Source organism: Temnothorax nylanderi, unplaced genomic scaffold, assembly GCF_030848795.1.
Source record: "Temnothorax nylanderi isolate EJ_2023f unplaced genomic scaffold, tnyl_v1.0 TNYL_tig0064_pilon, whole genome shotgun sequence".
In the NCBI taxonomy this organism is placed as follows: Eukaryota; Metazoa; Arthropoda; class Insecta; order Hymenoptera; family Formicidae; genus Temnothorax; species Temnothorax nylanderi.
The window spans coordinates 492,102-504,195 of record NW_027249126.1 but is presented as its reverse complement, the minus strand read 5'-3'; the positions used below and the strand labels follow the sequence as shown (position 1 = coordinate 504,195).

At 42.5% G+C, this 12,094-nt stretch overlaps 3 protein-coding genes across 6 annotated transcripts in view; all 3 read left to right on the top strand.

Moving 5' to 3' along the window:
- Positions 1 to 5,328, top strand: part of LOC139773557 (uncharacterized) — a 65,622-nt gene extending 60,294 nt beyond the window's left edge. For both annotated transcript variants that reach the window (XM_071708074.1, XM_071708075.1), the window contains 4 exons: positions 332 to 4,051; positions 4,121 to 4,157; positions 4,537 to 4,731; positions 4,800 to 5,328. In XM_071708074.1, coding sequence (XP_071564175.1) covers positions 332 to 4,051; positions 4,121 to 4,157; positions 4,537 to 4,731; positions 4,800 to 4,829 — 3,982 coding nt within the window. In that variant the 3' untranslated portion in view covers positions 4,830 to 5,328. The remainder of the gene's footprint in view (positions 1 to 331; positions 4,052 to 4,120; positions 4,158 to 4,536; positions 4,732 to 4,799) is intronic.
- Positions 5,329 to 5,444: 116 nt separating this feature from the next.
- Positions 5,445 to 9,218, top strand: LOC139773562 (inositol-tetrakisphosphate 1-kinase). The gene is made up of 5 exons (XM_071708086.1): positions 5,445 to 6,263; positions 6,838 to 6,936; positions 7,003 to 7,144; positions 7,236 to 7,372; positions 7,455 to 9,218. Exons 1-5 carry the CDS (start codon positions 5,997 to 5,999, stop codon positions 8,031 to 8,033), a joined length of 1,224 nt encoding a protein of 407 aa, XP_071564187.1. The 5' UTR covers positions 5,445 to 5,996; the 3' UTR covers positions 8,034 to 9,218.
- A 353-nt stretch (positions 9,219 to 9,571) lies between these two features.
- Ciapin1 (cytokine induced apoptosis inhibitor 1) lies at positions 9,572 to 11,390 on the top strand. Of its 3 annotated transcripts, none has more exons than XM_071708087.1 (6): positions 9,572 to 9,712; positions 9,813 to 10,015; positions 10,147 to 10,493; positions 10,571 to 10,715; positions 10,869 to 10,981; positions 11,082 to 11,390. In XM_071708087.1, the coding sequence occupies exons 2-6, from the start codon at positions 9,865 to 9,867 to the stop codon at positions 11,193 to 11,195; spliced, it is 870 nt and encodes a 289-aa protein (XP_071564188.1). In that variant the 5' UTR covers positions 9,572 to 9,712; positions 9,813 to 9,864; the 3' UTR covers positions 11,196 to 11,390. The 3 variants fall into 3 exon arrangements, with proteins under 3 accessions (XP_071564188.1, XP_071564189.1, XP_071564190.1); XM_071708088.1 differs by having other exon boundaries at positions 9,615 to 9,712; positions 9,795 to 10,015; XM_071708089.1 differs by having other exon boundaries at positions 9,653 to 9,712; positions 9,769 to 10,015.
- Positions 11,391 to 12,094: the final 704 nt, after the last annotated feature.

The following is a 12,094-nucleotide window of genomic DNA, read 5'->3' as shown; positions in this document are numbered from 1 at the left end:
TATTTTATTTAGAAGTTACGAGTCTCTTTTTCCACAATAGCTTTTCTCGTCGCACAACTTGCATTGGAATTTATATTAATATATTGCCATTACACTTCTAAAAGTATTAATTTCAAAAGTTACTCGGTCAATTTAAATTATATGTACAGTAAAACGGTGTCTTAGTTTTAATGAAGTGCAAATCAGATTTCATCTAATTTGCCGATCGATATTATAAAAGAAATTAATGAAAACCGAAATAATTTTATTTTAATAATTTATATTATTTATTGTTTTATGTAATGTCTTATATGATATATTTTTTGTAATTTATATTATCGTGTGCGTTTAGATATTCGGACGAGCCGCCGTGGGACGACGAGATGGAAGAGCGGCTGTACGTTCGCGAGCTGGTGGCTTCCAAATTTCACGATGCGTGCTCTTCGAAAGCATTATCGGAGGTGAACGGCAAGGCAAGCGCGCGTGAAACGGAGAAACCCGATTTTCCTCGCGTTACCGTTCGCAGGATCGATTTGTCGGCGCCGAAATTTCGGGTGTCGCGACGACGGCGTGCCGACTGGTCGTCCTTGGGATACGGAAGCGACGATCGGTCGCGTGGACGTGAGTCGCCTGCCCGAGTGCCGTCCAGGGACTCGCTCGAGGGGGTCGCGAACGAGATGACGGCACGCGCCGATCGTGCTCGCGATCGTCGGCGAACGTCGTCGGCGCGAGGGAACACGTGCGAGATCCAAATAGGGCCGTCGGTGCACATCGTCGACCGGGAACTGACCAGGCAGGACCTGGAGGATGTGCACATCTCGCCGGAGTCGTCCCGGGCGCAGAGCCGCGCAAATACAGCCACTTACACCCTGCGTCACGATGTCATCCAGAGCGTGAATAACCCGGAAGGGACGCCGAGAACTCGGCGCGTGAGATTGGACACGTTACAACGAGAGAAACCGATCGGAAAGTTGATTATGGAAGCGGTACCGACGAATCCTGCAAGCAAGTCGGAAAAGGACCTTGAAAAGGTCAGGAACTCCGATTCCGGACAAGACGACGGACGAATCGAATCTCCAAAGGCTCGAATTCACAGACAAGAGAGGAAGGATCAAAGGCACGACCCGCAGAATGCCGAAGGCACGGGAATATCCGTATGTCTGAAAAACGTGACGAGTCAAGGAGCGGCCAAATTCGCTGTGATTGAGACTCCGAGAACCGATAGGAGTGAAAAATTGAAGAACAAAACGGGGAACGAGAATCATGAGAGAATTGCCTTCGGCGATGCGGAGATCAGTTACGCGGAGAATGGCGGAATGTTCTGCAAGAGGAGCGATGCTGATCGTCCGCGAAACGACGAAAACATTGTAGATAAGATCGAGGCAGAGGAAAACCAAGGTGATCGATCAAAGCCGTCGCTTGCCGGCGACACCTCAAGGAAAACGGGTTTTCCACGGCGCGAAAATATCGCTTCCCGCTGCCGAGAGGCGGAAAGTCCGCTACTTTATCGGACGATTGATGGACACTTTTCGTTCAGTAGTCATAACGGACAGGATGGACTGCGCAATGACGCCAGCGGAGACTTGAATTTGGACGAGATCGACTTGTATCGGCCGCGGCTCGACGATTTGGATTCAATCTTGCACTCCAACGACAGGAAGATCGAGCGCGTCGTTCGCACGGCCAGGAATCTTTCGGAATTATTATCAGGCCCTGAATTCGCGACGTACAAGCTGGATGAAGACGAGCGCGTGCCGCAAGACGCGAATCATGAGAAACTTCGTCGGGACTCATCAGCCGATAAGAATGACAAGTACTCATCGAACAAGCCGACTCGATCGTCAGTTCTAGAAACCGAGCTGAGAAACGAGGACCTGACGGTCTCGGGGATACATCGAACCGGTGAAGATCCGAAGGGAACAAATGCGGCAGGGACGAAATCGTCGGCTTCCGCGAGAGAGAACGATTCTCGCAGCAATTACTCGAAGAACTCCGTCGAATCTAGCGTATTTCCCGCGTCGGATGCGAGCGACGATCTCAGGACATCTCGCGACAGCGATAAGGCTCAGCGATCGGCTAAAGCGGGCTTGTCGGAATCGTCGATGGACAGATCGGACGCCACGACGTTCTCCAACCTGGTACCCGCGCTATCCAGCACGCGCACGGAGACGACACAGATGTGTCGTCTTCGGGAAGAGGAAATCGCTCGGGCTTATCGTCACGCGGACGCGAGGTCACGCGTCACGTCTGCGAGTAAACTCTTCAAGCGCGGAATTCGTCGTTCTGGGAAGGAATACACCGATGACGGAATTTTCGCGCAGCTTTCCCGGAAGGACACGTTCCAGGCCACGGACCGGTTCGTCACCTACATCCTGCAGGACGAGAAACAGAGCCTCGAAGGGAAGGTCGCGAACGCCTTGAAGGAGTCGGCGGTCACGCCCGCGGCGGTGCAGAAGCTCCTGGATCACTTGCGCGAGGCCGAATCGATCCGCGACGCGCGTCAAACGGAAACCTTGGATATTCTGAAAAATATTCTGATTAACGTTAAAAGCCAGCCCGACCAAGGAGACACGAACGACAAGGAAACGTCTCCTCGAAACATTCCCGATTCCTCGGCTCAAACGAAAGTACCGCCGATCGCGATCGACGGGTTAACGTCGCGGGAAGTAGAGACGCGACAAACGCGAGCGAAAATCGACGCGAGCGAGATCGGACGGGTTGCCAAAAATTCCTACGAGCTCAAAAGTCCCGGCGGGCAATCCGTCGACTTTTCCGAATGTCGCGAAACGAGAGAGAGCGCCCGCTCTACGGCCCGTTGCGAGTCTATTCGAAAGCTTCGCTCTGAAAATAATAGCGAGGGAGACACAGGTTTGATGGAAAACATGGACGTCGCGAGGACTGTTCCGATCGAGGGTAAAAATCAAACGGACAAAGGCTTCGATGAAAGTGATCCAAAAAAGGAAGAGACGCTTCCTCGGCACGTCGTTGGAACGTCAACGCGAGCAAGAAATAACACCAGCGATACGGTCGGGCTAATCGCCGACAAATCGAAAGATTCCAGGAATCCAGATAAATATTTTTCCGTCTCTCCCGCGTTTCCGGAAATGAAGGAAAGCGTTCATTCCGCAGTTCATTTCGAGCTTGTTCGAGGTTCTAAGAATAACAGCAAGAACAACAGCAAGGGAAACTCGGAGGCTGAGTCATTAAGACAGATCTCCGATATTCGTAGTGACGTTGAAAACCTCGAGGAGAATTCCAGACATTTATCTACGAAAATTGCATCTGCGAGATCGAAGGGGGAACGTGAAATTGAAGCTGCCGATTCGGTTACCGCGGTACTCGAGAATAAAGAAGACGATGTAAATAACGAGAGGCTTCGAGAAGATAAATCGAACGATGCCCGGGCATCTAATAAAGATCAAGACGCGAACAAAATTATCACGCAGACCGATCGGGTGATCGACGCGCAATCGGATGTAGCTGTGAAGGAAATTAGAAGCGAGAAAACGCGTGACATTATCACCCCGGCGGACAAGAAGGTATTATTCGCATTGTCGGAAGTTTCGGAGATGAAGAACGAGCGAGTTCGCTCGGATGTAAGCCCTGTCAGATCGAAGCCTATCGATGAAACTCCAACGAGAGCAGATGTTAATCTTGTATATTCGTCGACGAAAGAAGACCCCGGATCTTCACGTGAATCAGAAATTGACACGCGACACCCTGCGGTTAAGGAGAAGATCGATCCTCCGCGAGATCGCATTGTGTCGAGCGTGAAAAGTAGCGAATCATTGCAGGAAGTCGCGTCGCGTAACAAGCGGATCTCGCTTGACATTGCTGGAGAGGATAATTTGATGAGGGATATGCGGAACGAGGAAATTCGCATATCGACGACGTTCGCGGCGGTCGAGAACCGTAGAAACGGAAATGAGATCTCAGGACTTCGGAAAACTGTGAGAAGCGATAACGAGCGGCAGTCGATTGATTTGACAAAGAGACGACGGAATTATAAAATAGATATCTTATCCAGCTCCAATTCCAGTGTCAGCAGTACGCTACTGGATCATGACGACAGGTGAATGTAATGACGTTATTAATATAATTTAATCACGATTCTAAAATTATTTAATCATTATATTCGTAGGTCGACCAATGGCATGTCGAGTGCAAACGCAAGGAGAGTAAGTAGAAAGTTTTTTTAAACTATTGTTTTAATTATTATAGAATATAATAAGAGACAAGAAAGGAGACAGGAACGCGTAAAATGTATAATGAGAAATTTTGTAATATAATATTAAGTCGAAATAGATAACGGTACGAAGAAATTTCCGCTATTCTCTTCTCTCATTATGATAATGCCATAAATTACTCATGTTAATGCTAAATGATGATATATAAATTAGCATAGTAATGTGATCAAACGTTATCGCATTAACCGAATTGCTCTGCGAAACAATGACACGATTTCGTCGCAACTCCGTTGGGTTTTATTGCGCAATCCGCGCAATCCAAGAATTCTTGATTAGTGGGTGTCAAATTAACTCCGGCTCGCGGTTTCAGATCGGGACTACCCCCGAGACGTCGCATTCCGAGGGTGAGCTGTACATGCCGAGCTCGTGCTCGTATTCCCTCGGCGAGGTGCGCGTCCTGAGGAAGAGACGCGATTTAATCGAGGATAACCCGATGAATCGCGACAGCAGCGTGACGGTTCTCGTCACCAGGAGCATGCTAACGTCCTTGAACGACTCTACGGTGGTAAGTGTGCCGAGGAGACGCGAAGAGGAAGAAGAAGCTGTGCTAATGTTCTCTCATTTCTGTCGCAGTCTCTGCTGGAAAGTTCCGGACACGTTTAGAACGAGCCGCGGATTCGCCGGCGCTACGCGTGACACCTCGACTTATCGTGGATGGCGCAGATCTTCTCTCTCCACCGATTTTTATTTACTTGTGTCCTGATAACAGATTGTATTATCAATACAGAACATTTCAGCAAACGTTGCATTCCTATTGGAAAATTCCATGTGTTTGGATCATAATATGTTCCTGCAATATTGCTGATGGGAAATAATCCTTCATCGCTTTCACATAGCTTTTATCACGAAAAGGACTGTCATATAAAAGGAAGTCGTATAAAAGAATGTTCTCTTAATTATAAAATATAAAATAAAAATATAAAATATTTTTTGAAAAGGACTGAAATAAAAGAAATTATTCTATTATTCTTTTAGTTATAAAATATATAAAATGGAAAAAACTTAAGCACGTTTGAAGTTGCAATTTAATTAAGGATTTAACTAGAACAGTGTCATAGTCATATTCAGTATATGTATATAAAAAATATTTATTTATAGATTAGATCAAGTGTTATCTGTTAACCCTGCATTGATCGCACTTTACACTTTAATTTTTTTTTTACGATAACCGCGGAAAGTTGTTTGCGACATTCTCGAGCGATTACGAAGCCCCGATATTCGCGGCGCAGAAAAGCCAACAGCACATCCGAGCAACCTAGAGAAGAAACATCAAAGAAGTGCGTCTTTCCGCGTTCCTTCGAATAACGCGGTCGTAAAACCGGCAATCGCCGCTCCGAGCAGCTCCGAGGTCCGGAAACCGTTCGGCCGGGAGTGGGCCGGAGGAACGGCGTGTTTACTTGGCGATCACGCACGTCCGACGTCCGATAAGCGATATATTTCCGGCGGCGACGGCGGCGTGTGCAGCGCGTGCAGCGTGCACTGCAGCGTAGCAGCGTGTGCGTCGGAAGTCGGAAGGTAAACAATAGGATTTGCCGACGACGTGCGACGAAAAGAGGAAAACCGTGACCGAGAGGGTGAGATTTTTATTTTCGGCGAGAAGGCGTCTTCCCGAGGACGGCCGTCGACGGATCGGACGAGCGTGGACGAGCGTGGACGAGCGCGGAGACGCGGCGAGCCTCAACGCGACGGAACCTAACCTCGTCGTCCCACGCCGCGCTGCGCAAGTATGAGACTGGCCTCGCGGAGGATCGTGCGAGCGGTGCCGCGAGGATGAGAGCTGCCGGCCGTCTCGTTTCGGGGACGACGACGACGACGACGACGACGACGACGACGTGCGAACGCGAGGTACGAGCGCCGTCGAACGAGCGCCGATCCGCACGTGATCGGTGTCAGCGCGGCGTGGCTGGCGCGAGCGAGGACGGAAGGATGTGCGACAAGTATGTCATCGGGTACTGGGTGCCCGAGAGGAAGCGGCAGAAGTTCAACTGGACCGATTTCGAGAACATATGCGAGTCCGAGGGGTTTCGGTTGAAAATGGTGAGCGGCTGGCCACCGGCGTGGCTTATTGTCTCCGCGACGCGGAGGAACGTTCGAGATGCGTTCTCTCGGCGACATTAATCTCCATGTGTTTCGAGGAACGTTGTGAAAAATAAATAATGATACGCTGGCCCACACGCGAAAATAATTTTCTCTAATTTATTATATTGTAACTAAAAAAAAGAGAGATTTGTGTGTATATATTACATGTAGTATATTTTTCTTGCTCTGATTGCAAGGTGCAATACTCTGATTCTAGCATGGGATGGAGTGAAGTTACATGGCACGTGGTCTCTCAACTTTCCTTATTCTCATTCTTTATTACTCACAAATGTATAGTTTTTATATATATGTAATGTGTAGATTATACGTATGATTGTCTACATTGCATTAGGCTCAGGTCCATGGTTTTGCTAGGCCCAAATGACTGTGCGAATCAGTCATCCCTGCAGAATCTTTCTCTTTTAATACACGTATCAACGTTTTTTCCATTCGATTATTTTTTTTGCATTATTTCTGCAGATGCAATATTGAGGAGCGTTTCTAATGTCTAAATCTTCCATCTGTGTTTCAGATCGACGTGAATTTAAGCTTCGAGAAGCAGGGACCATTACACGTTTTCCTACACAAGCTGACAGATATGCAGTCGCATGCGGAAAGTGGTGATAAAAATGTATGTTCAGGGCAATATTTACTCCGTTTGGGTTGTCAAAGATTCTATAACGTATCTCTTTTACAGGCTGAGGATATTGTTTCGCGACTTCAAGAGTACATTGCCAAGCACCCAGATCTGATCGTTATCGATCCTCTGGACAATATTAGGAACTTAAGCAATCGATGTAAATCTTACGAATTTATACAAGAAGGCTTTCGGTTAAAAGGTATGTATTTATAATACGTATAGTTACATAAGTATGACTCCACAGGAATTGAGCTAAATGTTTAACATTTATTTATTTATTTATTTTTTAGATATATTTACTCCTAATTTTGTAGAAATCAAAAGCAGAATGCTCCATGAGATAGCAGCAACGTTAAAAAAGCGTGGTATTAAATACCCATTTGTTTGTAAACCGCTTATCGCGTATGGTTCGAGCGACGCGCACAAGGTAAATATTTCGCGCAAGATACGAAAATGTCTGAAGCAAATAAAGAGTTTGGTAAAAATTGCTCTTAACTTTCTAATTTCAGATGATGATTATCTTCAACGAAAGGGACTTGAAAGACTGTCAACTACCTTGCGTCGCTCAGGATTTCATCAATCATAACGCTATTTTATATAAGATATTCGTTGTGGGCGATCGTTTCCATGTGGTCGAGCGCCCCAGCTTTAAAAACTTTTACCAAGAAGACTGTAATTCGTTGAGTACAATATTCTTCAACTCGCACGATATATCGAAAAGCTGCAGTAGATCCAAGTGGTCTATATTGTCCGAAGAAGACATTCCTTTAACTGTGAAGCCAAATTACCAAATATTCGAAACAATTGTTAAGAATATTCGAGAGATATTTGGTCTTATTCTAGTTGGGATAGATGTTGTAATTGAAAATCATACTGGGAAATATGCGATAATAGATGTTAATGTGTTTCCCGGATACGACGGCTACCCGAATTTTTTTGAACATTTAGTAGATAGTATTAAGAAGTTGTTGATAGAGCGAGGTGTTTGCAGACAAAACTCCAAGGGTTGTACATTGAAAAAGTGTCAGAGTGACGATCTAGATTCTGGCTTTGAGAGTGACGAGAAGAGGAAATGTTCCACAAAATGAATATGTAATATGTGATAGTGTTAATTTTAGGCGGAACTAACTATTAGTATTAATCGCGGCGATAGGATGAGTATAACGGCATTGTTATTTTGTATTCGTCTATACATTTTTCTAACAAGATTCGGCTCTCTTTGTTACAACTTCTCGCGGTTTAATTCTTATTGGTTATAATAATTTTCTGATATTAACAATAAGTTTTGTATTACAATGTAAATCATCGCTTGGCGCATCGCTTGTTTCGTAAACACGTACGAAATACGAACGATAATGTATTGTTACGCGAATTCGAATCTTATATTTTGTAATAAATCTCAGTACAACATGACTACGACTGCCAGAGAAGATATTTTGTACGTTTTACGTGTATACAATTTTGCATTTCTGCGACGATGTTATACATGCCTGTGAGCTGTTGAAGATATTAAGTACATATAATGAAAAGTATGCGGCGCGGTATAGAATATACAAACGTAGAAACAATCGGAATAATCGCGACAACGTGAATAGAACAATTTTAATATTTACAGACGATTAAATTAGTGGCTAGCTATCATTTTTAATGCTTTTTTTTTAATAAATATTAATCCTGTCAATAGAAAATATCACGACATTCTGTTTATTACTTCTGTAGCAATTATGCCGATTGATTCTAAGCATCCCAAACATTAATAATGTACAAGTTATTTCATTTTGAGTGTCCATCTTGAGTATATCAATTTATTTTTCGAACTTCAGAAAAAGGATGTTTCGAATACAAGTTTTTATGATTTTAGAAGGGAAATATACATGGCGATGGAGTTTTTACAGCGTTCGTTGTAAAATGGTGTATAAAATTTTCGTCTTACGCATCATGTTTACATCTCAAAATTATGGAACTCTTTATCTGTAACATTTTTTGTCCCAAATGAGAAACTAGCGAAATATTCAAGATCGGCATTTAGCGTGGGGCAATCTGTATTTATACAAGTCCATAATTCCTGTAATATATATTTTATTCAGTTACGCTGTATAATACGGAGTATGATATCAACCGTTTACTTATTTATATGTACATATATTTTATATGAATATAAATTGTACAGAGAAGCAAAGCGATCATGTAAATCTGACCCGACGAGGTGATAATCTCGATAAAAATAATGGATTAAAGTACGCAATAAAATCTATATTTACTTTCATGAAAAATGACGTTTTAATATTTAAATTGCAAAAATTGGGGGCATACTCGGTATCTCAATGCTCATATACCGACCGTATGCACGTGTCTCGAAATTATGTATGTACGTGTTCAGTCCTGAAAGAATCCAGAATTTCCTCCAGAAATGATAGTTTGACTTTTGCCTCTCGTAAAAAATTGATTAAATTTGACTTTTGTCTCTCGTGAAAAATTTACTCGATTAATAACTTCGACTACGTTTTATTTGCATTCCTAGCGATTTTTCGCATTCAAAACGAGTATAGATATAAAAATACAAGAAAAAAAAAGAGAATCCGAGTAAGAAAGACGCAAGCGAAAGGAACTGGGCCTCGTGTTTCCTTGACACCTGGGGTCCGTTCCGTGGAACGGACCCCTGAACGAGGCGATACACGCGTGCGCGTGTCTCAACAGTCGTTCGCTCGAGCGGCTCGAGAATACACACAACAGCGAAGGTAACCTCCTCAAAACTCGGACCTGAGAGGTAAGCTTATTCAATCTTGCGTAAGACCGGTTTCTGAAGACTAGCTATTCTTCTAGTTTCGTTTACGTTGTACTCCACAAAGGATACCGATTGTTTGCAGCTTTGGTCCCCAGAGAATTATTGTTCGCCACGTCAATCGCCGTCGCGGCATAATGTTTCTTGTCAAGGAGGGAAACGAGGTTCTCGTCGTGTCAGGGAACGACGTGCCCTCGAATGACATGGCAGATTTCATTGCCATGATCAAGCAACGCGTCGGAGATTCCGGCAAATTGCAAATTGCAAGTTTATCAGATTTAAATAAAGGTGAGTGTACGTTATACTCCACGTTTCATTTACCTGGTTTTTGTGACGTTGAACATTTATGTGTACGTTGTTTTGCAAAATGCTTTCTCTATACAACAATGAAAAGAATGATAATCTATTCTGTATTCTAGAACATGTTATAGAAGGTTTTCGAATGGTTGGAAAAAGTTATGGTGAATCTACGTTTGACGTCGTCATTGCTATTTTTAAACAATTCTTCACGAACGAGGATTTCTTAGCGGAAGCATTGAGAATTCTGAGACCCAACGGTTTGCTTGTCATTCGTGAACCGCTACCAAATAGAAAGCCAGGCACACATTTGTATTCCGACAGAATATCTAGTTTGAAATTATCTGGTTTCAAAGTAAAAGATACAGACCCGAAGGACTTCGATCTGGAGAGTACAAATCTTTTGCTAAAAGTATATAGCGATATAAAAGAAGTTGGCACAGTATCGGCGAGTAAACCATCATTTGAGGTAAATTGATTTTGTTTTATTTGTACGTAAAGGTAACATTCAACGGAAACCTTGCATAGCTTTCTGTTATAATTTAGGTGGGTTCCAGTATTCCGCTTTCATTCGCAAAAAAGGCAACTAATGTATGGAAATTAGATGACCCGGTAGAAGAAGATTTAATAGATGAAGACGAACTTTTGGATGAATCGGACCTTGTAAAGCCAGATGCGTCATCCTTAACAGGTGAGATTTCCGTTGAATGTTACCTTTATATTTCCGTTTCCGTTATATTAAAAATTATATACGTATGTCATTTCTATTTCGTTTACAATTGGACAAAGAGAGTTTGTGAATTTGTGTAACAAACATATCTATCTACATATCTAATACTTTCAGTCTGTGCGACAACGGGCAAGCGAAAAGCATGCAAGGACTGTTCATGTGGACTCGCAGAAGAATTAAGTGGCAAAGATGCACCGGAAAACAATGTTAAATCTTCTTGTGGAAGTGTACGTTTCATACTATTGCTTTTTTTCCCGAAATTCATCAAAGTGTCATATTTAATGATATAACTGTATATTAAATTTCAAATTTTCATGTTTTATTTAGTGTTATCTAGGAGACGCATTCAGATGTGCCAGTTGTCCTTATCTTGGAATGCCTGCCTTCAAACCCGGGGAAAAAGTACTTTTGCCCGAAACTCAGCTAACTGACGATTCTTGAGTTTGTTTTCTCTTTATTAGAATACAATTGTAATAACCTAGCCTAACGCGATTCGTTTTCATTTATGCAAGTAATTACCCTATTTCTGTATGATTCTAATTATATTTTAAATTCTGTTTCAAGTATACGTCTACATATTATGTACAAAATAGATAAAATAATTGTTCTTTAAATATATATAAAAGTGTACTTAAATTATAATTCAATCTTATTTCATATCCTTTTTCTCAATAAAATAATCATATAAATAAAAGATAATTGTTAGTAATAAGAGTAATACCAGATTTAAAAAAAGTCTATATTTATAATAGTTACTTAAATTCTATCTTAAAAACATATAATACGAGATAAAATATTTGGTATTGAGCGCGAACGGTTCAATAATCCTCTTTCTCTATCTTATACATTTTTGCAAAAGATTCCAAGCATTTTTATTAACACATCATTTATAATTTAGAAAGTGAGAAAAGAGGATATAATTGCATAACTCAACGAAAATGAAGAAGTTCCGAAAAGCGACATATGACGCTAGACAAATTTCAAGATATATTTTTATGTTGGCGATGCTATATGTATTCTTCAACGAAAGCATGGTCCCTTCTAAAAAATTTAACGATAAAAAGTTTTAGAATACTGTTGCATAATGGCGATCGATAAGAAAGACGAAGCTCCGAAAAACGACGCGCGGCACTGAACGATTTTCGAGAAATACCTTTTATTAACGTTGAATTGTTCTATACACACAAGGCATACATTCTCGAAAAGAATTAAACGATAAAAAGTTTTAGAATGCGCTGTAAAAGGGATCGACGAGAATCGTTAGCACAAAGATATTTTTCAAGAATCGTTCAGTGTCGCCCATCGCCTTTCTGATTTCCATCCTTTACGTCGATCGCCAT

Coding starts and splice junctions, on each gene's coding strand:
- LOC139773562 (XM_071708086.1), top strand. CDS start 5,997: ATGAGAGCTGCCGGCCGTCTCGTTTCGGGGACGACGACGACGACGACG. Junction 6,264..6,837: donor AGGGGTTTCGGTTGAAAATG/GTGAGCGGCTGG, acceptor TCTGTGTTTCAG/ATCGACGTGAATTTAAGCTT. Junction 7,145..7,235: donor AGAAGGCTTTCGGTTAAAAG/GTATGTATTTAT, acceptor TTTATTTTTTAG/ATATATTTACTCCTAATTTT.
- Ciapin1 (XM_071708087.1), top strand. CDS start 9,865: ATGTTTCTTGTCAAGGAGGGAAACGAGGTTCTCGTCGTGTCAGGGAAC. Junction 10,016..10,146: donor TTTATCAGATTTAAATAAAG/GTGAGTGTACGT, acceptor TCTGTATTCTAG/AACATGTTATAGAAGGTTTT. Junction 10,982..11,081: donor TTAAATCTTCTTGTGGAAGT/GTACGTTTCATA, acceptor TGTTTTATTTAG/TGTTATCTAGGAGACGCATT.